The sequence below is a fragment of the Octopus bimaculoides genome, chromosome 21 (assembly GCF_046866305.1).
Source record: "Octopus bimaculoides isolate indiv1 chromosome 21, ASM4686630v1, whole genome shotgun sequence".
Lineage (NCBI taxonomy): Eukaryota > Metazoa > Mollusca > Cephalopoda > Octopoda > Octopodidae > Octopus > Octopus bimaculoides.
The window spans coordinates 21,626,090-21,651,501 of NC_142948.1; the positions used below are offsets into that span (position 1 = coordinate 21,626,090).

Sequence of the window (25,412 nt, forward strand, 5' to 3'; positions counted from 1 at the left end):
ACAGGGATGCTGTTCATAAGGTAAGGGTTGGAAATGAGTATAAGGAAGAATTTTGTGTAGAAGTAGGGGTTCACCAAGGATCAGCCTTCAGTCCCCTCTTATTCATCATAGTCCTTCAAGCAATAACAGTGGAATTCAAGATGGGCTGCTCCTGGGTGCTCCTATATGCTGATGACCTTGCTCTCATAGCAGAATCACTACCAGAACTAGAGAAGAAATTTCAGGCATGGAAGCAAAGTTTAGAATCGAAGGGCCTCAGAGTCAACATTGCAAAAACCAAAGTCCTAGTAAGTATGAAGGCGAACACATCACAAAGCCCTTCAGGTAGATGGCCCTGCTCGATCTGTAGAAAAGGTGTTGGTATAAACTCCATAAGATGTACCCAGTGTAAGCTATGGATGCATAAGAGGTGCAACAACATCAAAGGAAGGTTAACTGGGAAGATAGCTTTTGTGTGCGGCAGATGCACAGGGGCAATAAGCACCGCAGATGCTCAGAAAACCGATTCCATCACATGTCGGGGGGAGAAACTAGAAGTAGTTGATAGCTTCCGCTACCTTGTCTGTAGTCGGGGTGGATGCTCAGAGAGCATTGCCACTAGAATAAGAATAGCCTGGGCAAAGTTCAGAAAGCTCCTACCTCTACTGGTGACAAAGGGTCTCTCACTCAGAGTGAAAGGTAAATTGTACGATGCATATGTGCGAACTGCCATGCTTCACGGCAGTGAAACATGAGCCGTGACTGCTGAAGACATGCGTAGGCTTGAAAGAAATGAAGTTAGTATGATCCGATGGATGTGTAATGTTAGTGTGCACACACGACAGAGAGAAAAGTTGGAGATAAGAAGCATCAGATGTGGTGTGCAAGAGAGACGACTGCATAGGTATGGTCATGTGCTATGTATGGATGAGGAAAGCTGTGTAAAGAAGTGTCACTCCCTAACAGTGGAAGGAACCCATGGAAGAGGGAGACCCAGGAAGACATGGGATGAGATGGTGAAGCATGACCTGCAAACGTTGGGCCTCATAGATGCAATGACAAAAGACCAAGACCTCTGGAGATATGCTGCGATTGAGAAGATCGGGCAAGGAAAGTGAGATCACAGCCGTAGCCAACACCAAGTGTTGCATAACCAGCCCATTTAAAAAGTACCTTTCAACCGTTGGGTGACATTCCGTGTGTAAGGAGACCTATTGAGTCAAGTAAATCAAAATCAAACCAAATCACAATCAAATGGAAATTGTAGTTGTGGCTGTTACCAGTGCTGGTGGCATGCGATAAGCACCATTCATTCATGTGTGGGTCACTGCCAGAGCCGCCTGACTAGTTCCCCGTGCCGGTAACACGTAAAATGCACCCTCCAAACATGGTCAATGCTACCCCCCACCAGTTTCCCTGCTCACTCATCCTATAGTGAACGCAGAACTATCCTTAACTGTTGATGTCTCCAACTGTGCTGTATTGCAACAGATGATCAGCCACCAGACTCAACTACTAGCGTTTTTCTCACAATAATTGAAACCAACCGAACAATGAATGGTATAGCACTTTTGATAGAGAGCTGTTTAGCTGTTTATGTTGCTGTGAGACACTTCCACCACCTCCTTGAAGGTCGGGAGTTCACGATATTCACGGACCTGTCTGAAAATAATTTTTATAGTTTGAATTCCTCCTATTTTCTCACTGTCATCATGAAACTTGGCAAGATGCTCAGAACATTTTACTTCAATCCCAGATAACCTGACTGAACATTGTATACTCATAGCATGAATTCGTTTGTTACGCATCTGAATAAAACCTTGGATACGAAGTGGTTCACGCACTGATACAAGTGTTTGTTGTTACTTGCTGTATAATACAGATGTATAATACAGCCATTGGATTAACGACTTAGTCTAGTCATTAAAGTGTTGACATCTTCATTAGCGACTTTCCTCGCTAAACGTGTTTATGTCTCCTTGTTTAGACATCGCGTGATCGTTGAAAATTGTTGTCACTGTCATACAAGCAATGTCGTTCGTTTTCAATATTTTGTGAAAACATGTGTAGCCATGGCGAAATATTAAGTTGCTTGATAACAGGCAAAGGTGACAGGAAATGCATCCGAGCAGGGGCAGCTGATGAAGGAAATATTCTCTATGTGGCCTGTTTGTTTTCTGTGCTCTGTTTTTCATTTTGTCCACGTTTTTTGCAACGTCCTGTACCCAAATATGCATCTATATATTATATACATGTAGATGTAGGTATGTACATACATGTACGTATATATGCATATACTCACATATTATTTGTATTATCATAGGAAAGGTGCCTCGATAAACTCTGTCCGACCCATGCAAGCTTGGAAAATTAACGTTAAAAATGCTGCTGATGATGATAGCTTAGTGGTGATAAAGACGATCAGACACAAAAATAATAACAACAATAATTCATTAATAGATAAAATTTTAATTTAAATATATTTATTAAATGCAAAATAAAATACGAAAGTTGTAGGTAGTATATACATGTGATTAGTTTCAACTCTGTATAAACAATGGAATTGATAACAAAGATGGCAGGTTTTTATAGAAACTCTTCAGCTTTAATGATTTATTTTGGATTATTTTCCATTATTTAGTCGTTGTAATCGTTCGATTTTATAAAATTAATCTTCCTAATACTGCAGGTAATTTACATTTCACATGTATAGTCACATATTTATTTATATACGCATATACATTGAAATAATAGATGGAAATCGTTCGAGTAAAAACTAATTTGTTATTATTTGTTGTAGTAGTCTTGAGCCGACTTCGTTATTTTGGTTCTGTGTTTGTTATTAATGTTGGAAACCGAATTTAACGAAGAATTAATGTTTAACTGTCTTTAAAAATATTCCAGATATATTTATATTTTGGTGTATTTTTGTATGCTTTTTTGACAAACGAAATAGTTTGGCCGTTGGAAAATTATGTTTAAGACAGGAATGTAGTTACGTTAAAGTCCGCATTAACAATTTTATTTACTTCTTCATTAAAGAATGTGAAATAATAAATAATATTTAAATTGGTTAATGCTTACTTTAACACTCGGCCACCAAGACAAAAAAAAAAGTGTAATAGGTGTAAAAGAAAATGTGTATTAAACGAATATAACAAAAATTTGCCCCAACGAACCGATTATAAAGAAATTTGTGAGGAAAATCTTTTCCGAGTGGAGTGGAGAGAGGACTTTCGAAGGAAACAAAATTCGTAAATGATTTTTTTTTTTGTTTTTGAGTGTAATGGAAAAAGTTTGAAAATAAAATTTTTAGATTAATTTATTTTTCGTTTGAATTATAGAAAAAGGTTTTAAAATAGACCCCACGTATCGTAGTGAGAGAAATAAATTCATAAATACGGTGTTTCACTATGGAAAACAAGTTAAGGGTGTTTTAGCTATTGTTTTTAGCACATTTCATGGCCATCTGATACCGTGTTTGTTTAATATTTTCGGTTAATTGCTACAAGTTCTTTCGGTCACCAATAAGCAAGTTAACAAGCCTAATTGGGTTAGGAAGAGCTGTATGGAATGTTTCACAGTATTAAAGCAAAAAAAGCGCCAGCGCTGGGGGGTAAGAAGAGATGTATTGAATGTTTATAATCGGTTCGTTGGCGCAAATTTTTGTTCTCACATTCGTTTAATAAACATTTTTTACACTTGTTTTTTTTTATTTGTTTTGGTGGCCGGATGTTAAAGTAAACATCAACCTTTAAATTTAAAGATTGTAGATGTTTTAAGTGTTGGTATATTTCTATGTAGATGTTTTTATATTTTGATATATTTCTGTATACCAAACAAATAAGTTCTGTTAAAAATTTGGAAATTGTGTTATATTTTAGTCAAATATGTTTTTAATATCCGGACATAAAGTTATGTTAAAGTTCGTTTTAACTTTATTTCAATTTTATTTGGAGCAAAGTTAAAATTAATAATAATATTGAAATATAATATTCCAAAAATATTTATATTTTGGTATATTTCTATATTTTTAGCCAACAAAAATTGTTAAAATGTCATGATTTGGCAGAGTTTAAGGGAGACAATTCCGGATTCGTTCGTCTCGTGGTTTGTTGACAACAAAAAACAGAAACTGGGATCCATCTTTAGTTTTTTAAATGAAGTGATCAACTTTCTTTCAGGAACCAAATGTTACTGACATTAGGACAATCTACTGAAAAAAAACTGGAGAAACATAATAGTGTTATCAATCTTTTTGTCAAAGTTTTATTGATTTCTTTCAAAATCCTCTACAACTGGTTACTAGGGGATAACCATTAAGTTAACAAGTTGATTTGTTATTAAACTTACATAATTTGCATAAAAGTTCGTTCGGCTAAAACTGTAAAAAAAACTTTGGGCCGTTGATATTTCATCAAAATCTTTGTTGTTTAATCACAGGTAAGCTTTGATAAGTTGATTAATAAATAACTCCCAATCGAAACAAAACAGCTACACTTGGGTTGTCTTGCAGATCAAAGGTGTTCCAACCATCACTACCCCCATCCCATCTTTTATTCAAACATAGGATTATTAAATCTGTTTTAAATCTTTTGACTCTGGTTAATAGTTTATTAGTAACTGGTTACTAGGGAAGTTAACTCAATGGTAATGTTCCTGACGTGGTCCGTTAATAGGAGAGAGTTGTAGAATCTAACGCTTGTGGGCCCTTGCGTACAGCCTATAACTAGGCAGTAACACAATTATACGTACCTGCCCTGTCAAACGATGATGTTTATTGAACTGAGCAAATTCTTCTGTAAACACCAAAGAATCCTTGGTTTCCCCAAATTTAAAGTTTTACCATTGTGAATAAATATCACTTTAACACTATCTTCCTCATTGATATTCTTTCTTGAGAAGATTTCGTGAATTTCATATGATTGTTGTTCTTAATCAACAACAACAATTATATGATTGAACAGACATATAATCGAAGACGTTCCAGTCGTGACAGTCCTGCCTGCTTCGTGTATCTATGACATTTTAAGACAGTATTGTGTTATTTTGAAGGAGATTCTGAGGAAACTTTAATGTTTTTATACTCCATCAAAATAGTCGCTTTTGTTTTTAGCACCAAGCCATCCTTGAGTTAGCCAATGATCAAAAGTCTTCCAGCTAACACCAACCATCATGACATGGTTGGAGATTTGGTTGTATGAAACAACTTTTGAAGAAACTTTATTGTACTTATAGCCTATCAAAGTCTTCATTGTTATCTTTAGCACTCAGCATTGTCTGAGCTACTCTTTGATCAAAAGACTTTTGCTTTTGACCAGTTTCGTTTTTCTGTGATGATAGGATGTGATTTGAGGAAGATTTAGCTGTTATGTCTAGCATATAAAGCAATCACTACAACAAAAACCATCATTAATATATTTCAGAATGGTGAGGTGATGAGCTCACAGAATCGTTAGTAAGTTGGGCATTTCGTCTGTCTTTATGTTCTGAGTTCAAATTCTATTGAGGTTGACTTTGCCTTTCATCCTTTCAGGGTAGATGAAATAAGTACCAGTTGAACACTGGTGGGGGGTCAATGTAATCGACTTACTCCCCTGCCCTGAATTTGTTGGCTTTGTGCCAAAATTTGAAATTAATGTCTTTCAGAATGGTGGATTGGTGGAATCATTAGAGTGCTAGACAAAATGATATGTAGTATTTACAATCCTTTATGTTCGCTTTGCTTTTCATCCTGTCGATGATAAAATAAAGTACAAGTTGAGTACTGGCATCTAATCAAGTACTGTAATTGATATTGACTATGCCTCTTTCCCAAATTTGAGGCTTGTATTAGCAGTCATTTAATATTATTTAATATTTTTTTTTTCAGAGATGGGGAAGAGAAAACAGGTTGTTCCACAGCGCCGTTCAGAATTATCAACTATTAACTTATTACAAGCATCTGAATTTAAGGCAGTTGAAGATCAGACAGTAATATCAAAAGCTAAGAAAAATAAGAAAACTACTTGTGAGAACTATACATTCCCAAATGAAGAAACAGAGAACTTCTTCAACTTTTGTTTAAATTCTTGCCATTTATTCTTAAAGCTTCATATTTTCTCTGAATTACAAACAAATCTGAAAGGAATAAGATTAATTCCAATTGGCCATTTAAAAGTGCAGCTGTTAAACTGTGAACAAAATTTACGTGCACAGGAAATTGGGTTACCCTCTTCTGAAATCATCTATTGGTATGTTAGCAATGAGATTGGCTGCAGTATGTTCTATTTCGAAGAAACTGTTGACCAAAGGGACAGGAAGAATGGTTTTCCTATTAAAGCTAATTTCATTCAAGTCAGCTCTGATGTACCAGATATTGTATTTACAGCATTGAAATGCAACCTTCTATTAATGCAGTGCATTACTATAGATTTTGATGCAGGAATTGCTGATGTTTATGCATTGATAAAGGAAACTGGATTGACTAAATTGAACTATCCATCGGAAACTTCTCAAATTAAAAGAAATTCTGTGTTTATTAAACATATAATGAAGTATTTCTATGACATCCATGAAGAAAGTGAGTAGAAAAAATATTTGAAATCTGAGTTTTAAATAGCACCCTCCCCTCCTGAGAGTGAGGCATGGCAGGATTGGTAGCCTGTTGGAAGAGATACCTTATCGTATTTTTTACATCCTTTTATGTTCTGAGTTCAAATTTTGTCCTGGTCAACTTCCTTTAAAAGGTATAGTCATTAAAATAATCATAGTACTGATTACCTGGTTTCCATGGTGTATATATTCACTAGATGGGATGTTGGTCCATCTCAGGATTACTCATTTTTGCCAGCTGAGTGGACTGGAACATCATGAAATGAAGTGTTTTGCTCAAGTACACAACATGTTGATCAGTCCAGGAATCAAAACCACAATCTTACACTCCTGAGTTTAATACCTAACCACTAAGCCATGTGTCCCTACACCATTAAAAGACTGGTGTCAGTATATTATATACACTTGAAATACAGATATGTTTTAGATTTGTGCCTAAATCTTTCTAAGTTGATGGTGGTTATTTTACTGACCTAGAAGATAAAAAGTTTGGTAGCACTCACACTCGTACACACACAATACAATGACTGAGATTATATGAACTAGTGACTTCTCAGTTTACTCTGTTCTCTGTTCAGTTCGTCCTGTCTGATATGGCGTTCTCTGCTTGTCTACACAAGTTGAAATATTCTTGGTTTCCTTCTTTTTTTTCTCAAACAAAACTCACACTTAAAACCAAATTTCAGAGTTGTGTGTTGATCATCATCATCATCATCATCGTTTAACGTCCGCTTTCCATGCTAGCATGGGTTGGACGATTTGACTGAGGACTGGTGAAACCGGATGGCAACACCAGGCTCCAGTCTGATTTGGCAGAGTTTCTACAGCTGGATGCCCTTCCTAACGCCAACCACTCAGAGAGTGTAGTGGGTGCTTTTACGTGTCACCCGCACGAAAACGGCCACGCTCGAAATGGTGTCTTTTATGTGCCACCCGCACAAGCCAGTCCAGGGGCACTGGCAACGATCTCGCTCGAAAATCCTACAGGAGCCAGTCAGGCGGTACTGGCAACGGCCACGCTCAAAATGGTGCATCTCATGTGCCACCCGCACAAGAACCAGTCCAGGGGCACTGGCAACGATCTTACTTGGCTTGCCGGGTCTTCTCACGCACAGCCCATTTCCAAAGGTCTCGGTCCGTAGTCATCGCCTCGGTGAGGCCCAATGTACGAAGGTCTTGCCTCACCACCTCAGCCCAGGTCTTCCTGGGCCTACCTCTTCCACGGGTTCCCTCAACTGTTAGGGTGTGGCACTTTTTCACGCAGCTATCCTCCTCCATTCTCACCACATGTCCATACCAGCGCAATCGTCTCTCTTGCACGCCACAACTGATGCTTCTAATGTTCAGCTTTTCTCTCAAGATACTTACACTCTGACGGGTATTCACATTGACATTACACATCCAACGGAGCATACTGGCTTCATTCCTTGCGAGCTTACGTATGTCCTCAGCAGTTACAGCCCATGTTTCACTGCCATGTAGCATGGTTGTTCGTACGCATGCGTCATACAGTCTGCCTTTTACTCTGAGTGAGAGTCCCTTTGTCGCCAGCAGGGGTAAGAGCTCTCTAAACTTTGCCCAGGCTATTCTTATTCTAGCAGCTACACTTTCAGCGCACCCACCCCCACTACTAACTTGGTCGCCCAGATAGCGGAAGCTATCGACTACCTCTAGTTTTTCACCCTGGAATGAGATAGAAGTTGTTTCCTGTTTGTTTGCAGTCTTTATTGCACCTGAACATCTGCCACAAACAAAAACTAAAAACTAACTTGCTAGTTAACCTGCCTTTGATGTTGCTGCACCTCTTATGTGTCCATAGCTTGCACCGGGTACATCTTATAGAGTTACTACCTACTCCTTTTCTACATACTGAGCAGGGCCATCTACCTGAAGGGGTTTGTGTTTTATCTACCTTCCTACTTATTAGGATTTTGGTTTTAGCTAGGTTGACTCTAAGGCCCTTCAGTTCTAGACCTTGCTTCCACACCTGAAACTTCTCCTCTAGTTCTGATAGTGACTCCGCAATTAGGGCAAGGTCATCAGCATAGAGGAGCTCCCAGGGGCAACCTGTCTTGAACTCCTCTGTGATTGCCTGGAGGACTATGGTAAATAATAGGGGGCTGAGGACGGAACCTTGGTGGACCCCTACCTCTACCCGGAATTCATTGCTGTACTCATTTCCAACCCTCACCTTACTGGCCGCATCTCTGTACATGGCTCGCACAGCTCTCACTAGCCATTCTTCTATCCCAAGTTTCCTCATTGACCACCAGATAAGGGATCGGGGGACCCTGTCAAAGGCTTTCTCCATGTCAACGAAAGCCAGGTACAGAGGTTTATCCTTGGCTAGGTATTTCTCTTGCAACTGTCTCACTAGAAATAAGGCATCAGTAGTGCTTTTACCTGGCACGAACCCAAACTGCATCTCATCTAAATTGATTCGCTCCCTAATTAGTTGGGCTATGACCCTCTCTGTAACTTTCATAACCTGATCTAACAGCTTGATGCCTCTGTAATTATTTGTATCTAAAGCGTCCCCTTTACCTTTGTAGCCGTTGACTATGATGCTGCTACACCAGTCATAGGGTATGACTCCTTCGTGTATCACCTGGTTCGTAATACGGGTGACTAGGCTATAGCCAACACTGCCAGATATTTGAGCATCTCTGCAGTGATTCCTGATGGGCCGGGGGCTTTCCCGGTCTTCATACTCTTAATTGCTTTATCTACCCTGGTACTATCAACTCGGATAGCTGGTCCCTCTATTGGGTCGACATAAGGCAGGCTCTCTTTCTCCCATTCATTCTCTTTATTAAGCAATCTATCGTAGTGGCATCTCCATACCTCTTTCTTTGCATCCTCATTTAATGCAAGCGTACCATCATCCATGCGAACACATTTCTCTCCTACAACATCACTATTCTCTCTCCTACACTGTCTTGCAACCCGAAATACCTCGAGTCTTTGGTCCTCACGGCGCAGAACATTGGCAAATCTTTCCTTATCTGCTTCCCCTCTGGCTAAATAAACCTGTCGCCTAGCCTCCCTTCTGGCACATTGGTACAATTCCCTGCTACCACCGTTCTTCCAGTCGTCCAAACTTGAGTATCCCTTCATTATTTGCCCCATTGGGGCTCTAGGGTTGTAAAGTTTGCTTCCCAACCACATGGTTTCATGTTCAATTCCACTGTGTGGCACAGCACTTTCAGCAAGTATCTTCTACTATAGCCCCAGGCTGACCAACTCATGCCAGCATGGTGGATGATATCGTCATCACTTAATGCCTATTGTCCATGCTGGCATGGGCTGGACAGTTTGACCAGGGCTGGTAAGCTGAGGGGCTGCACCAGAATCCAGTCTGGTTTGCATGGTTTCTACAGCTGGATGCCCTACCTAACGCCAACCACTCTGAGAGTGTAATGGAAGAGTGAAAACAAAGGACACGATTTGTGTGAAGATACTCATTTACAACAATCCTACAATGTCAAAACAAGGAGATGCCAATCTCCACACATACAAACATATTGCAGTTAATCACTGATTTTCTGGCAGTTAAAATAACATTAACTTCTTTCATATTCAATTCAGTGTGACTTTTAGCGAAAATAAGGACCTTATTCAGTATTATTGGATTAATGGAAGAGTAATTAGTTGTCAGTATCAGCCTGTAAAAATTTAAATTTGTATTTATTAACTATACTATTGAACCAGCCTATCGCTTCTTGGGTATTTGTCCAAAGTTCAAGTTTAATCCTTTTCTTAAGTATAAGTTTATATTTATCTAAGACATTCTTACTTAATATACTTATATCAGATTATCAGGGGTATATAAGTCTAACTTTAGGGTTAGTTAGAAAGTTTTCCTTATGGTCCTTCAGAGTGATTCTAGGTCTTTTAAGAATAAAATGGCTCACTCCTATCATCAATTTTATATTCTGACATTATTTTCTTAGATTCCCAGTTAATTAATCTTATTGATTACTTCATAGTTTTTGGTAATTTCATTCGTAAGTAGTTCATGGTACTTATTCATGTTCAAATTATAAAGATATTTCATTCCTTATTTATTTTATTTCATTTTATTTTAATCATTTAATTTTACTCTTGTATACTTTAATTGATGATTATCATCATTTTTATTGAATTTAAATATAAACATTAATATCAAGTAATGCCCAAATGAACATACACGATTGCACAGGTAGTAAACAAACTTTTATCTCTAAATATAAGTGATAATATAATTAACTTAATAACACTTTACTAACATGAATGCATACTTGAGAACTAATATAATAACTTAGGAAGAAAACACTCACATATACATTTGACGATTCCCTGGCCTTATTTCTTGTATATTATATATATATATATGTATATAAACACACACCCACACAATAATACATAAAATATATCCAGACTTGTTTAGTATATATATATATATATATATATATATATATATATGCATTTAAACATATTTATAAGCACATATGTATACACACATGAACACAAATTTATTTCAATTTTTCAGTTTCCTACATTCTGTTTTACTTTATTTTATTTTACTTCTACTTTATTTTATTATATATTATTATATATAAATTTATTTTATTTTTGCTCCTATATACCTTAATTTATATACCTAAATAAGTAACTTAGAAAGGAACACATATATATGAATGCACATGCATATTGATGTATAAACTATTGACATTCATACTTGTTGCAAGTATATATATGTATATATATATATATATATACACACACACACACATACATACATACATATATATATATATTTATATATATATATATATATATATACATATACAGTAATCCCTCGCCATATTTCAATTCACCTATCGCAGTTTATTATTTAAGCTTACTTCAATTCGTTCATGGTGTTGTTTAGCATTTATAATATAATAAATATATACAAATTATGAAAATAATTAAAAAATATACAGTACAGTACTGTGTTTCTACTTCGTGGATTTTCACCTATCACTTGGGGTGGGGTATGGAACACAACACCCGCAATAGTTGAGGGATTATTGTATATACGAGGGTCAGTCAAAAAGTAATGCCATTTTGTTTAGGACAGGTATAATTATCAACACAGGAACATGTATCATACATCAAAATGAAGCTGGTCCTCTGTGGATCACATCCCTTCTTCTCAACATAGTCACCATTTCTCTCAATAGCAATGTTCTACCTTTGAATGAGAGCATGTATTCCTGCTCCGTAAAATTCTGTTGATTGTTCTTTGAGCAACTTCTTCACTACAGTTTTCATTTCTTCGTCACTGGAATAATTTAGCGCCTTCAGACTATCATCTCTTTGGCTCCATGAAAGAGGATTTGAGAGGCAAACATTATTCCAGTGACGAGGAAGTGAGAACTCTAGTGAAGAAGTGACTCAAAGAACAATCAACAGAATTTTACAGGGCAGGGATACATGCTCTCATTCGAAGGTGGAACATTGTTATTGAGAGAAATGGTGACTATGTTGAGAAGTAGGGATGTGATCCACAGAGGACCAGCTTCATTTTGATGTATGATACATGTTCCTGTATTGGTAATTATACCTGTCCTAAACAAAATGGCATTACTTTTTGACTCAGCCTCGTATATTCATATACATATACGCATGCACACTCATATACAAACATGAGTATAAATTATCTTTCGCTTTTATTTTACTTCTTGAACATAAAATTTTTTTCACTTTTACTTTGATTTATTTATTATATAATTTTATTCTGATATAATATAACTCATTATTCATTATTATTATTATTATTATTGAATTAAAAATAAAAGTAATAATTTTAACACATGCATACATACACACATAATAAACAGGATTATATATATATTGTGAATATTCCAATGGATTGTAATGTAATCCTTGTATTGTCCTTTGTGCACTCTGATGATTTTCCATCCAAGGTATTTTAAAATGCAAAATGATATATTTATATTATGTTTTGTAGTTTTAATTTTGGTTGAGAAATGAAACAATTGTAGGTGAATATGTTAATTAATTAATAAATTAATTTGTATCCATTAGATCTCTGTTTTCAAACTATATATATATATATATATATATATATATATATATATATATATATATATATATATATTTATTCCAGTCCGACCCTTACACATCTTCCCTAACTCATCCCTTCCCTCCTTCAAACACATAACCTGTATGACCTCCTGGTCTACAGTTTCTTCCCTACACCTGGCTTTTTTCCCTGCTCTCACTCATGCTATTGCATCTACCCCTACCTCTTCAACACCACTGTCCTCACAGGTCCCCACCACTGCCCTTATCACATCAAAAACTCTTACCTGCACCTCCAGCAATGTTATCTACTGCATCTCCTACTCTCTCTGTCTGCTGTTTATTGATCAAATGGCACGCCGCTTGGCTGACCTGTTCTCTGAGCACCAGACTTGGCAATGACATTCCTTATGGTCTCAGTTTGCCATTTCTCTCCATCTAACACCAACCTCACACAGATTCCCACAGACCTCCCACCTTCAACTGCCCCTCCCCCCACCCCCACACCTGCACATTACCTTACTTGGTACCCTTACCACACACATCACTATACAAACACCCATACACACTGTTCAGCTCAGTAGTCACATCACATACCCACGAACATCTTCCCACTCCATATACACTAGCACCCAACACTTCCCAGTACCCTCACCACACACCATTATGCACACACCCACACACACCACTATATGAACACCCCTACACACTGTTCAACTCAGTACACATACCTCACGCCAATACTCACATGCACTTGCATTGACACACACCTTCCCATTTCACACACAAGCACCCAATATCTGCCAACCCCTAATTCCCATCACCTGTATCCCACCTCCCCTCACCCTTATCCCACCTTCCAAATCCTATCTTTCGCCACCACCATCCCATCTCACACCTCTATGCTTTCCCCTACACACTCCAAAAAAACACAAAATGCCTGAACACACACAACACACACACAGACACACACACACACTCACATGCAACATGCATAAACACACAGCTTTTGTACACTATAGGGTCACACACACATGTACACACCATCTGAACAAGCACATATCAGCTGCTAAATGCATCTGTTTGCATGCACACACGATAGCCTCAAACACACACACACACAAATACATGAAATGTTCATCACTCCACACAAAGCACATGAGGTTATTTGTACACACATACACACACTCACACACACATGTACACATGTGCACAGTGGTACATGAAATGCACATCACTCCACAAAATGTACTCACTAGGTTACTCATACACATGCGCATACACAAGCCCACATAATTTTAAGCACGTCCACACATACATACTCATGTACTCACCTCCATTCATACATACAGACTCACATACACACACGCGATGAACACCCTAGTTCGGCCATGTCACCGTTATTATCTCACTTTCACTCAGCTACTTCCTTCTGGCCATATCATCATTTTGAACTGTCAATCTCTTCACCCTTTTTCTCTCTCTGTTTTTTTCTTCGTGGAGGCTTGAAAGACTTTTCCATTATTCCTGAGCTTTAAACTAATACACCTGTTTATTGTTCCTTCAGCTGTCTTCATCTTTTGTTTCCTGTAAATTTGAACTATATATATATATATATTTATAGAAGACTCATCCTCCACAGCAAAAGTGTTAATGCTGCTTCTTGCTGATGAGGATTGGCCTGCAAGAGCCCTGTGCTGGTGACATGTAAAAGCACTAATGCTAGCGCCATGTAAAAAGCATCCAGCACACTCTGCAAAGTGGTTGGTGTTAGGGCATCCAACAATAGAAACCAAGCCAAATCAGACTGGAACCTGGTGTAACTCTCCTGCTTGCACTGGTCAAACTGTCCAACCCATGCCTGCATGGAAAATGGACTTTAAAGGATGATGATGATGATATATATTAAAGAGTGTTACCTAATATATGACAGGTAACACCACTCAAGTATTCATAAGGATGAATGTTTGTTTTTTTTTTGTTTTTATTCATTTGGTTACATTTTGAAAGATGGGGGTAATAACTTTAAAAAAGCACCCAGATTTCAGTATTGAATGTTGACCTTGTTAGTTATACACTAAATTTCAGTATTAGTTGTTAACCTTAGGCAATGTAATACAAAACTGTTTTATTTTACCTTTAATTAAGCCCTTTAATTGCAAAATTAAATTTCCTAGTTATTCCAGTAACAATGTTAAATATCTCAACAAAAATTAGTTTCAAACATGACATTCTTCAACAAAAAATAAACTGGTAGATAAAACTGTTTTCTGAAGTTAAGGTAATGAAATTTTGAGTAGATGTATATGTGATTTTTGCATTAAAAGGGTTCATTTATGATTTTTGTAAATTTACAGCTTTTGACAGCAACATTGCAACCATTAAACCAGATATTGAGGAACTTTTCAATGAGATACATAAGATCCATCAGAAGAATCCACCAGATGTCAGTAAAGATCTCCAACCTGCAGCATTAAAACCATTTCTTCGAGATTACCAGAAAAAATCTGTGGCTTGGATGTTGAAACAAGAAACTAAAAATTATCAAGAAAATGGTGAGAATCTCAAAAGAAATTTTTCTTATATCCTTCTGTAATTAAAAAAAAATTTATTGTTTTATTGGGTTGAGTCATAAATAAATTCTGATTTTGTTAAATACCTTTTCTCATGAAAAAACTTTACAAAGAATTATTTTCAATCATCAGTATAGTTACCATTATTTTGAATGACCTCTTGCTATTTATCAGGTAGCTTTTTGATTCCTCTCAAGTAAAATTCAGTTGGCAAAGAAGCTTTCCACAAATGTCTTCACTTGATCTTCATGAGAAAATGTTTTCCTCATCAGAGAGCAAGAAAGATGGAAATCAGTTGGTGCAAGATCCTGGTGAATATGGTGGATAGGGTAGAACAGACCAGCCCAAATCCAATATTTTATCCTGTGTAACTCTTGCTGAATGGTGGTGGTCTTACATTATCATGGAAAAGCACAACATTTCTCCTATTTACGAGAGCAGGATGTTTTCTTAAAAGATTTTCATGCACACATTGCAACTGTTGAGAGTATAAGTCAGAATTTAGTGTTCGATTGCAGTTTAAAAACTCAAAATGAATAATACTGCAGTGATCCGACCATACAACATAACCTTCCTTCCATAGAACTTAGCCTTTGAGGTAGGCTGTGAAGATTTATCCTTGACAATCCACAGCCTTTTGCATTGAACATTGTCATAAAAGACCCATTTTTCATCAGCTGTAATGATATTATTGAGAAACAGGATATTTCTCTGCCCTGAAAGAAGACTTGTCATTATGGACATGCAATCCTCCCTATTCTTCTCAATAGGCATATGGAGAACCCAAACACCCAGTTTGCTGGTTTTTCCTATCTTTTACGAGTGGCAGCAGATGATGGATTAGGACAGGGGTTTTCAAACTTTTTGACTTGCGGACCCCTTTATATTTCAGGCTTTACCTTAGGGACCCCCTTATAAACGCTTATGAAATTTATACATAAATATTTGCTTAAAATAACATATATTTTTGCATTTATTTATTTAACAGTATTTAACAAATAGGTTTATTGTCAATTAAAAGATTTCGATAAAAAACATATATAAAATCAAATTGCCCATAAAAAGTATTTGCTGTCTACGGACCCCCTGTCTTGTCCTTGCGGACCCCCTGTGGTCCGCGGACCACAGTTTGAAAACCCCTGGATTAGGATATGTTGAAGTCAGTTACCAACTCCTGAGTACTTTTATGAGGATTGAATTCCACTAATTCTCAGAAAGCATCTTGATTGAAGTTTGATGAGCGTCCTGGTTTGAGTTGATTTCTCGATGACAAATCTCCAGAACAAAGCTTTGAAACCAATTTTGCACTTGCTGGTTAGTAATGACACCTTAGCTATGATCACTGTATATTTTCTTAGATGTTTCCATGGCATTTTTTCCATTCTTAAACTCCTGCAACATCATGTATCAAATATGCACTTTCAGTTCATTCATTTTAGGGGAGTGAAATTTAATATTAAAATATGATGTGCATGCTTTCACTGCTTAAATATGAATGACAGATGAGGCTCTTTTAAAAATGGTAGTTTCCATTTCAATTTTGAACAGCTGAAGTTTGAAATGCGTCGTTACAATTTACTTTCAAAAAACGGAAATTATTTATGACTCGGACCCAATATATCAATATATTTCATGATATCACAGGCCAAATTATTTCTTCATCATCATCATCATTTAACGTCTGCTTTCCATGCTAGCATGGGTTGGACGATTTGACTGAGGACTGGCGAACCGGATAACTACACCAGGCTCCAATCTGATTTGGCAGAGTTTCTACAGCTGGATGCCCTTCCTAACGCCATTCTTGGAAAAGTTGTTTTGACAACTGGATGGTACCCTCTCTTACTGAATCTTAGTGTTTTCTGGACGAGGCCCTTCCTGAATAATATCCTTTCCAACTATGAATTGATGCAGCAGATTAACAGAGTTGTTAGAGTGTCAGATAGAAGAAATGCTTTGTGGTGTTTGTTCAGGTTCTCTGCAACATTCCAAATTCAAACCCCATTATGGTTACCTTTGTGTTTCATCTCTTCATCATCATCATCATCATCATCGTTTAATGTCCGCTTTCCATGCTAGCATGGGTTGGACGATTTGACTGAGAACTGGTGTACCAGATAGCTACACCAGGCTCCAATCTGATTTGGCAGAGTTTCTACAGCTGGATGCCCTTCCTAACGCCAACCACTCTGAGAGTGTAGTGGGTGCTTTTATGTGCCACCGGCACAAAGGCCAGTCAGGCGCATATATGTATATGTTCAAGGGGACTCTTTGTTTTGTCTTGCAAGTTACTTAGTTATCCCACCAGTGGTGATGCCATGAAAATAAGCACCCAGTACACACTGTAAAGTGGTTGGCAATTAGGAAGGGCATCCAGCCATAGAAACTATACCAAAACAGACTAAAAAAACTTGCCTGCTTTTGTCAAACTATTCAACCCATGTCAGCACAGAAAACAGATGTTAAATGATGATGATGATGATGATTCTCTCTCTCTCTCTCTCTCTCTCTCTCTCTCTCTCTCTCTCTCTCTCTCTCTCTCTCTCACACACACACACATACATTGTCTTCCATAAGTATTATTTATGAAAAAAAGAACTATCTTTTTCTCTTTCAGCCAATAAGTTGCATCCTCTCTTCACTGACTTCCAGACGTTAGATGGAAGAACCCTTTATTACAACAAGTATGGAGGTTTGTAAGTATTTTAGGGTTGCCTTTATTTTGGAACTAAAGTACACATAGCCATAGCCATGTGGAGTTTACTACACAAGCGTGTGATTGAGGGTTCAATTCCACTGAGTGACATGTGGGGCAAGTATCTGTTTGGTCGATTGGTGATTTGTGAATGGAAACTATGGAATCCTAGTATATGTGTATACACTTGTGCATGCACACACACACACACACACACACACACACACGTGTATGTATGTGGGAGTGTATGTTTGTGTGTGCGTAACTGAGTATATGGTCCCCTTATCTTCACATGTGTTTACTGATTGTAGACCAAATCATCGTCATAGAAGCAATGTCATTTGTTTACAGTCCTCTACAAAAGCATGTTTAAGCTGTTTGTTGTCTGATAGATTGGAGGGGGTTATCACCTTGTTTGAAAATAGGTGAGGGCTGGCATCAGGAAGGGGCATCTGACCATAAATGTTTCTGCCTTAATAAAGTCTCATCTCGTTGTTTGACCAATGCAAGCATGGAAAAGTCAACATCAAAATGATAATGGTGATATGTCTTATTTTAGATTGGTTGAGAAGAGACCAGTTACCAGTATCGCTCCTTCTGGTGGAATTCTGGCTGATGAAATGGGTTTAGGTAAAACAGTGGAGGTTCTCTCATGTTTACTTCTTCATCCATGTCCAAATGAACTACTCACACCTTTCCCTGATTTCTATGAAGTTAAACAGAATAATGTTCAGGTAATTCTTGTTTTGACTACTGCACTTTGTATGTCTGTTTGTTTAAAAGTACAATATTTCCTATACTAATGAAAATAGCCTTTATTTCATTGTTTGGATTTACTAGAAATAGCAACCGATTCCTCACTCTTTCAATCATATCTTACTGTCTTGGTTGGTGTAGTATTAGCAATATAGCCATCTTTCATTATAGGTCTGTTCTGTTAAGGGTGGCCTGAGTGAACATGCATGCATACATATATACATGTATGCATATGCACTTCCATACATACATGTGTAGAGATATGGATTTGTACATACATATGCACACTTCACATTCTGTGTTCAAATCCTGTCAAAGTCAATTTAGTCTTCATCCTCCTAGGGTTTTAAAAAACATAAGTACCAGTAATATAATGCGAGTTCATTGAATTCATAGTAATGTTTCCTTATTGATTAATATCTTAATATTTTATAAATCATGTAGCAGATTTTTAAATAGTACTGGTATGAATTTTTAAAAGCCACCTCATGGTTGGTGACCTCAGTGGTGCTGGTGCCATGTAAAAAACACTCTGTACACTCTGTAAAGTGATTGACATTAGAAAAGGCTTTCAGTTGTAGAAACCCTGCCAAAGCAGACATTGGAGTTTGATGCAGTCGTCTGCCTCACCAACTCCTGTTGAACTATCCAACTTATGCCAGCATGGAGAACAAATGTTAAATGATGATTTTCATAATTATGATTCTGTGAAATTAATCTCTATTTTTCAATGTTAAAGGAGTCAGATACTGATGGAAGAGAACTGAATCGAACATTCCAGTGCATTTGTGGAAAGTCTTATTCAACCGATTTTGAATATGAGATCCAGTGTGTTATGTGCAAAATATGGTTACATGGAGAATGTATTGATCATGAAGAATACATCAATGACCAACCTTTTCTCTGTCCACACTGTCAAGTAGCTTCAGTAAGTGAGATTTTCATATTTTATTGAATGACATATTTATATGTTTTATTTTATATAGATTGAGACCATACTTGAGCACTGCCTTGAAGAATTTCTAGTTGAATGAATCAACCCCAGTAATTAATTTTTTTTTGTTAAGCCTGGTACTTATTCTATCAGTCTCTTTTATTAAACTGCTAAGCTACAGGGATGTAAACTCACCAACACCAGTTGTCAGGTGGTAGTGGGGGACAAACATAGACACAAACACACACACACACACACACACACACGACAGGCTTCTTCCAGTTTCTGTCTACCAAATCCACTCATAAGGCTTTGGTCAGTCTGAGGCTATAATAGAAGACAGTTGCCGAAGGTGCCATGCAATGGGACTGAACTTGGAACTATGGGGTTAGGAAGCAACGCCTGCATTTATACATATCATATATCAAGGAAACAATCTTGTATCAACCCTACTTAGTCATGAACACAAACAACAAACAACCAAGAAGACCCTCAAAGGCTTGCAATCTCTGACAATCTCTCATAACGAACCACACACACACACACACACACACACACATAACACTGTCAATAAATCATTGAATGTTTTATAACCATTTTCCTGGCTGAAACAAGGGTTAGTCTTGTGGGGCCCAATAACAGCCCTCTACTCATCGTGGTTTCTGTCTTTGAGGCAGTGTTTCCATGGCCGAGTTGTTAGGAATTTGCATTGCAATCATGTGGTTTGAGATTCAGTCCCATAACCTTGTGTTGGCTAATGCCTTGTGAGTGATTTTGGTAGATAGAAACTGAAAAGCACAAAGTATATGTATATATATGTATGTACATACATACGTTAGTTTGTTCATCCGTCTGTCCTTCTGTTCGTATCTTGTCACTTGTCAGGTCTCTCATGAGCGTTACTTGTAACATGAAATCCAGTACCATCTGTTCCATGGTCAGGTTGTTGGAGACTAAACTGAGGCCCCCACTAGGCTTGCCTGGTGTGGACTAAAAACAAGACCTGTCAAAAGGATGGATGAACCTAGTGTAGGTTTAATGACTATCTAGCAAAGATACAGGCCCTCAGAAATTCTGGGTTGGTGTCTGGTGTGTTGGAAGACCACTGGGAACGAAGCACCACTCAGCTTTTGTTAAAGTATGTCTTTAGAAGCAGGTCACTCTGATTTAAATCCAGATATGCAGGAAATGGTGTTGAACATTTTGGGGGATCCTTCTATTTGCATGCCTGTCCCAATCTTTGGTAAATATTTCGTAAAGGACCCGTTCATGCTTTGGTGTGAAATAATTTTTTCCACAGGTTTTTTTCAAGTGCATTCAATGTATTTCACCTCCAAGCCCACCGTAAGCCACTTTCTTCCAGAAAAGAAAGGGAGAAAGGGTTGTGGGGAACTTGGATTTTCCTGGGAAACTTAGTTTTCCACCAACGGAGTTTTGTGAGTTTTTTTTTCTTTTAAAGGTTATTTCACATGCTTTCAATGAATGTGACATCGAAATCACATGTAAACGGCTTCTTTCCCCCAAAAAGGAAAGATTTGACTGCTATTTCTTGTATGTCCTGCTTCCATGTAACAGCTATTTTGTGTCCTTTATCACAAAAAGCTGTTAGGTGGTAGCAGAGCATGCTAGAAATAGCAGCCGAATCTTTGGAGATGAGATACATTGAATGCACTTGAATAAAACCTTTGGAAAAATATTTCACAAATCTTTTACAAAATATTTGCCGTATTTTTAAAGTCATTTTTACTTTAAAATATTTTTTAAATATGCTACTGTAACACAACACATGCATATGCATGAAGCAGTACTGTATTTCCATTTACAGAGAGAGAGAGAGACAGACAGACAGACAGAGAGAGAGAGAGAAGACAGTCTTAGTGTAAAACTCATATCTGCACATATAAGACAGTGCTGCTGTTGTAATACTTATATACACATCCTGGGTTATGTCTCTCAAAAAGCTATTCCATTGATAAATAAAGCATTCCTCCCCCCCCCCACTAACCATCTCCAATCACTGATTCATGCTTTCATTTGTCTGTTATAAGTGATGTCACCCCCTCATCCTTCCACTTCTGTTCTTCTGAACACTATCACTATTTTTATTTCTTTTTTCTATTTCTTTCAGGAGCCAGTTCCTTCTGGTGCTACTCTTATTGTTGTCCCACTGTCTATCAGGTATCAGTGGCTGGAAGAAATCAAGAAACATGTCAAGGAGAACACTTTCAAAGTTTTTGTATGTTTCTATATTATAGATATTTTTTTTTTATTATTACTACTACTATCACATTATTTAAGAGATGAGGAATTATGTACATTATTTACATTTGACGGATATTTGTCCTCATCTTGTTTGTTGTTAACACAATCTTTCAGCTGATATACCCTCCAGCCTTCATCAGGTGTCTTGAGGAAATTTCGAACATGGTTTCTCATTCCTAAGGTATTTTTCAATGTTGTTATTAATATTATTATTATTCAGGTCGGAATCTTGGGGTTAGTAGCTCGCACTCTTAACCACTACGCCATATGCCTGTGGGCAATTATGGCGTGAATTTTAGGGCTTATAAATCTGAAGGCTGGAGGGTATATCAGCCGAAACGTGTTAACAACAAACAAGATGAGTATAAATATCTGTCAATTGTAAATAATATAAATAATGTGTTGTTGTTGTTGTTGTTGTTGCTGTTGCTGCTGCTGTAGTGGTGGTGGTGAGCTGGCAGAACCATTAGCATGCTGGAACAAATGCTTAGTGGTATTTCATCTATCTTTACATTCTGAGTTCAAATGCCACCAAGGTCAACTGTGCTTTTCATCCTGTCAGGGTTGATAAAATGAATAGTAGTTGAGCACTGGGTAGGGTTCGATGTAATCGACTATCCCCATCTCCACCTAAATTTCAGGCAAAATGTCACTAAGCATATAAAATAAATACCAGTTGAGCACTGGAGTCATTGATATTGAGTTGCTCTTTCCCCTTAAATTACTAGCCTTGTGCCCAAATCATCATCATCATCATCATCATCATCAATAATAATGATAATAATAATAATAATAATAATAATAATAATAATGATAATAATAATAATAATAAAGTGGTGAGCTGGCAGAATCGTTAGCACGCCAGGCAAAATGCTTAGTGGCATTTTGTCTACCTTGACATTCTGAGTTCAAATTCCACCGAGGTTGGCTTTGCCTTTCATTCTTTCGGAGTTGATAGAATAAGCACCAGTTTTTCCCTGAGGTCAATGTAATCGACTTACCCCTCTACCCCCAAATTTCAGGCCTTGTGCCTATAGTAGAAAGGATTGTTATTATTATTATTATGGCAGTAAGCTGGTGCACCTAGCAATGTGGTTAGCAACATTTTGTCTGTCTTGATGTTCTGAGTTCAAATTCTGCTGAGATTGACTTCGCTTTTCATCCTTTCAGGGTTGATAAGGTGAATACCAGTTGAATATTAGGGCCAATGTAATCAATTTACCCTCTCCCCTGAGGTTGCTGGCCTTGTGCCAAAGTTTGAAACCAAGACGATGAGCTGGCAGAATCATTAGCATACCGGGTGAAATGCTTAACAGTATTTCATCCAACTTGATGTTTTGAGTTCAAATTCTGCTGAGGTCGACTTTGCCTTTCATCCTTTTGGGGTCTAAAAAATAAGTACCAGTTGAACACAGGGGTCGACATAATCGACTAGTCCCCTCCGCCAAAATTTCAAGGCCTAGTGCCTTCAGTAGAAAAAATTATTATTATTATATTTCAAGGGTGATAGATTTGCAGAATTGTGAGAATGTTGAAAGAAATACTTGTAACCTTCCCTCCTTTCCACACCAAAAAGTGTTTGTGAGGTATCCTTCTTTGTTTTAATGTACCTATCCTAGATTTATATTTTATTCTGTCTTCCTTTGCAGGTATACGAAGGAGTTGGGCGACAACGTTATATATCCCCATATAAACTGGCCTCCTATGATATTGTAGTCACCACATATGAAACTTTATGCAAAGAACTAAACTATGTAGATTTACCTCACATGATATGTAAGCTGCCTTTTGTTTTCATTTATGTCACCTCTTCAAGGACTCATCATCGTTCATCATCATTGGTTAATGCCTTCCATGCTGGCATGGGTGGGATGGTTTGAAAAGAGCCCGACAGGCACAAACCTGCACCAGACTTCTGTAACTGTTTTGGCAGAATTTTTACTGCTGGATGCTCTTCCTAACACCAACCACTCACGAGAGTGGACTTAGTACTTTTGATATGGCACAAACACAGGCAAAGTCAGTTTTGGCAAGGTTTTTACAGGTGGATGTCCTTCCAAAGGCCAACCACTTTACAGTGTGGACTGGGTGCTTTTAAGTTGCACCTGCACTGACAGGGTCATCAAGTACTTGCAAGAGAAAAAAAAAACAGCTTTGGAGAGGGGAGGGGGCATTGGAGGAGTTGATCTTGTGTCGGATGATGAAAGGTTATAGTGAGGCAGAGTGACAGAAACAGGTGTTTTGCTGTAGAGGTGGTACTAGATTATCTGTCTGGAGAGAAAGAGAGAGATCAAGAGAGAGAGATCGAGAGAGAGAGATAGAGAGATCAGGAATGAAGACAGAAACAGGTGTGCTGCCGCAAATGAAATACATGGTTAACCAACCTGAGGGAAGTGCAGGAGAAGGAGAGAGAGAGAGAGGGAGGGAGACAAAAGGATAGAGATGGTGGCAAAGTGCCGGCCATACGTAATGATACAGTGAGACAGGGCGTGGGTTGAACACACAGGTCGGAAGCTAGCATAGAGCAATTATACAGTGGCACAGGATCAAGAGGACAGGATTGGGGAGTGGGAGTAAGCCTAGTGCATAAAATGGAAATGTAAGGAAGAGAAATGTAGTTTAGTTTGTTGTGGTAGAGTGTGTGAGAAATTTTCTTGTTAAGTGTGGGTGGGACACACAGTGCTTCTAGAACTCAGTTTGGTTGATGTGGGTGGGTCTTCTCAAGAACTTCATATCACCAGACATCTCGGTCCGTTGTCATTTCCTCCATGAGACCCAACATCCTGAGATCAGTCCTTACCACTTCATCCCATGTCTTCCTGGGTCTCCCTCTTCCATGGGCACCATCTACTTTCAGTGAGTAGCACTTCTTTATGCAGCTGTCCTCATTCATACACATCACATGTCCAAACCATTGTAGTCTTCTCTCTTGCATACTACATTTGATTCCTCTTTTGCCCAACTTTTCTCTCAATATATTTGCTCTTTGCTGTACATCCATACTGATGTTGCATATCCAACAGAGCATACTACTTTCATTTCTCACCAGTCCATGCATATCTTCTGTATTCAGAGCCCATGTCTCACTACCATGGATTAAAGTCGTTCACACACGAGCATCATATAGTCTAACAGAAGTAATAGCTCTCTGAACTTCCTTGACCCAATTCTTATTCTAGAAACAATACTTTCAGATCCTCTTCCACCATTGCTAATTTGGTCACCTAGGTAACAGAAACTATCTACAACCTCAAGAGAGCTTCCTGGACATTTGAGAGAATCTAAGTCCCGTGTACTCTTAGTGCTTATTGTTCCTGCACATCTGCCACATACAAAGATGACTTTATCTGTTAATCTACCTGTGATTCCACCGCACTTATGTGTCCATAGTTTACACTGGGTGCAGTGAATGGAATTACTTCCCACTCCTTTCCTACATATTGAGCAGAGCCATTTTTACCTGATGGAAAGAGAGTTTCATTTTTTATTAACAACTTTGGTCTTTGCTAGGTTAACTTTAAGGCCCTGTGATTCCAGGTTTTGTTTC

The 25,412-nt window shown here is 37.8% G+C and overlaps 1 protein-coding gene across 3 annotated transcripts in view; it reads left to right on the top strand.

Moving 5' to 3' along the window:
* Window positions 1–2,527: 2,527 nt before the first annotated feature.
* LOC106870294 (E3 ubiquitin-protein ligase SHPRH) overlaps window positions 2,528–25,412 on the top strand; it is an 81,187-nt gene continuing 58,302 nt past the window's right edge. For 2 of the 3 annotated variants that reach the window (XM_089338922.1, XM_089338920.1), the window contains exons 1-8: window positions 2,528–2,668; window positions 5,852–6,541; window positions 15,003–15,200; window positions 17,836–17,914; window positions 18,473–18,647; window positions 19,409–19,597; window positions 21,732–21,839; window positions 23,515–23,641. In XM_089338922.1, coding sequence (XP_089195048.1) covers window positions 5,854–6,541; window positions 15,003–15,200; window positions 17,836–17,914; window positions 18,473–18,647; window positions 19,409–19,597; window positions 21,732–21,839; window positions 23,515–23,641 — 1,564 coding nt within the window. In that variant the 5' untranslated portion in view covers window positions 2,528–2,668; window positions 5,852–5,853. Of the gene's footprint in view, window positions 2,669–4,284; window positions 4,423–5,851; window positions 6,542–15,002; window positions 15,201–17,835; window positions 17,915–18,472; window positions 18,648–19,408; window positions 19,598–21,731; window positions 21,840–23,514; window positions 23,642–25,412 lie in introns of those variants that run through there. The other variant, XM_089338921.1, reaches the window with a different exon arrangement.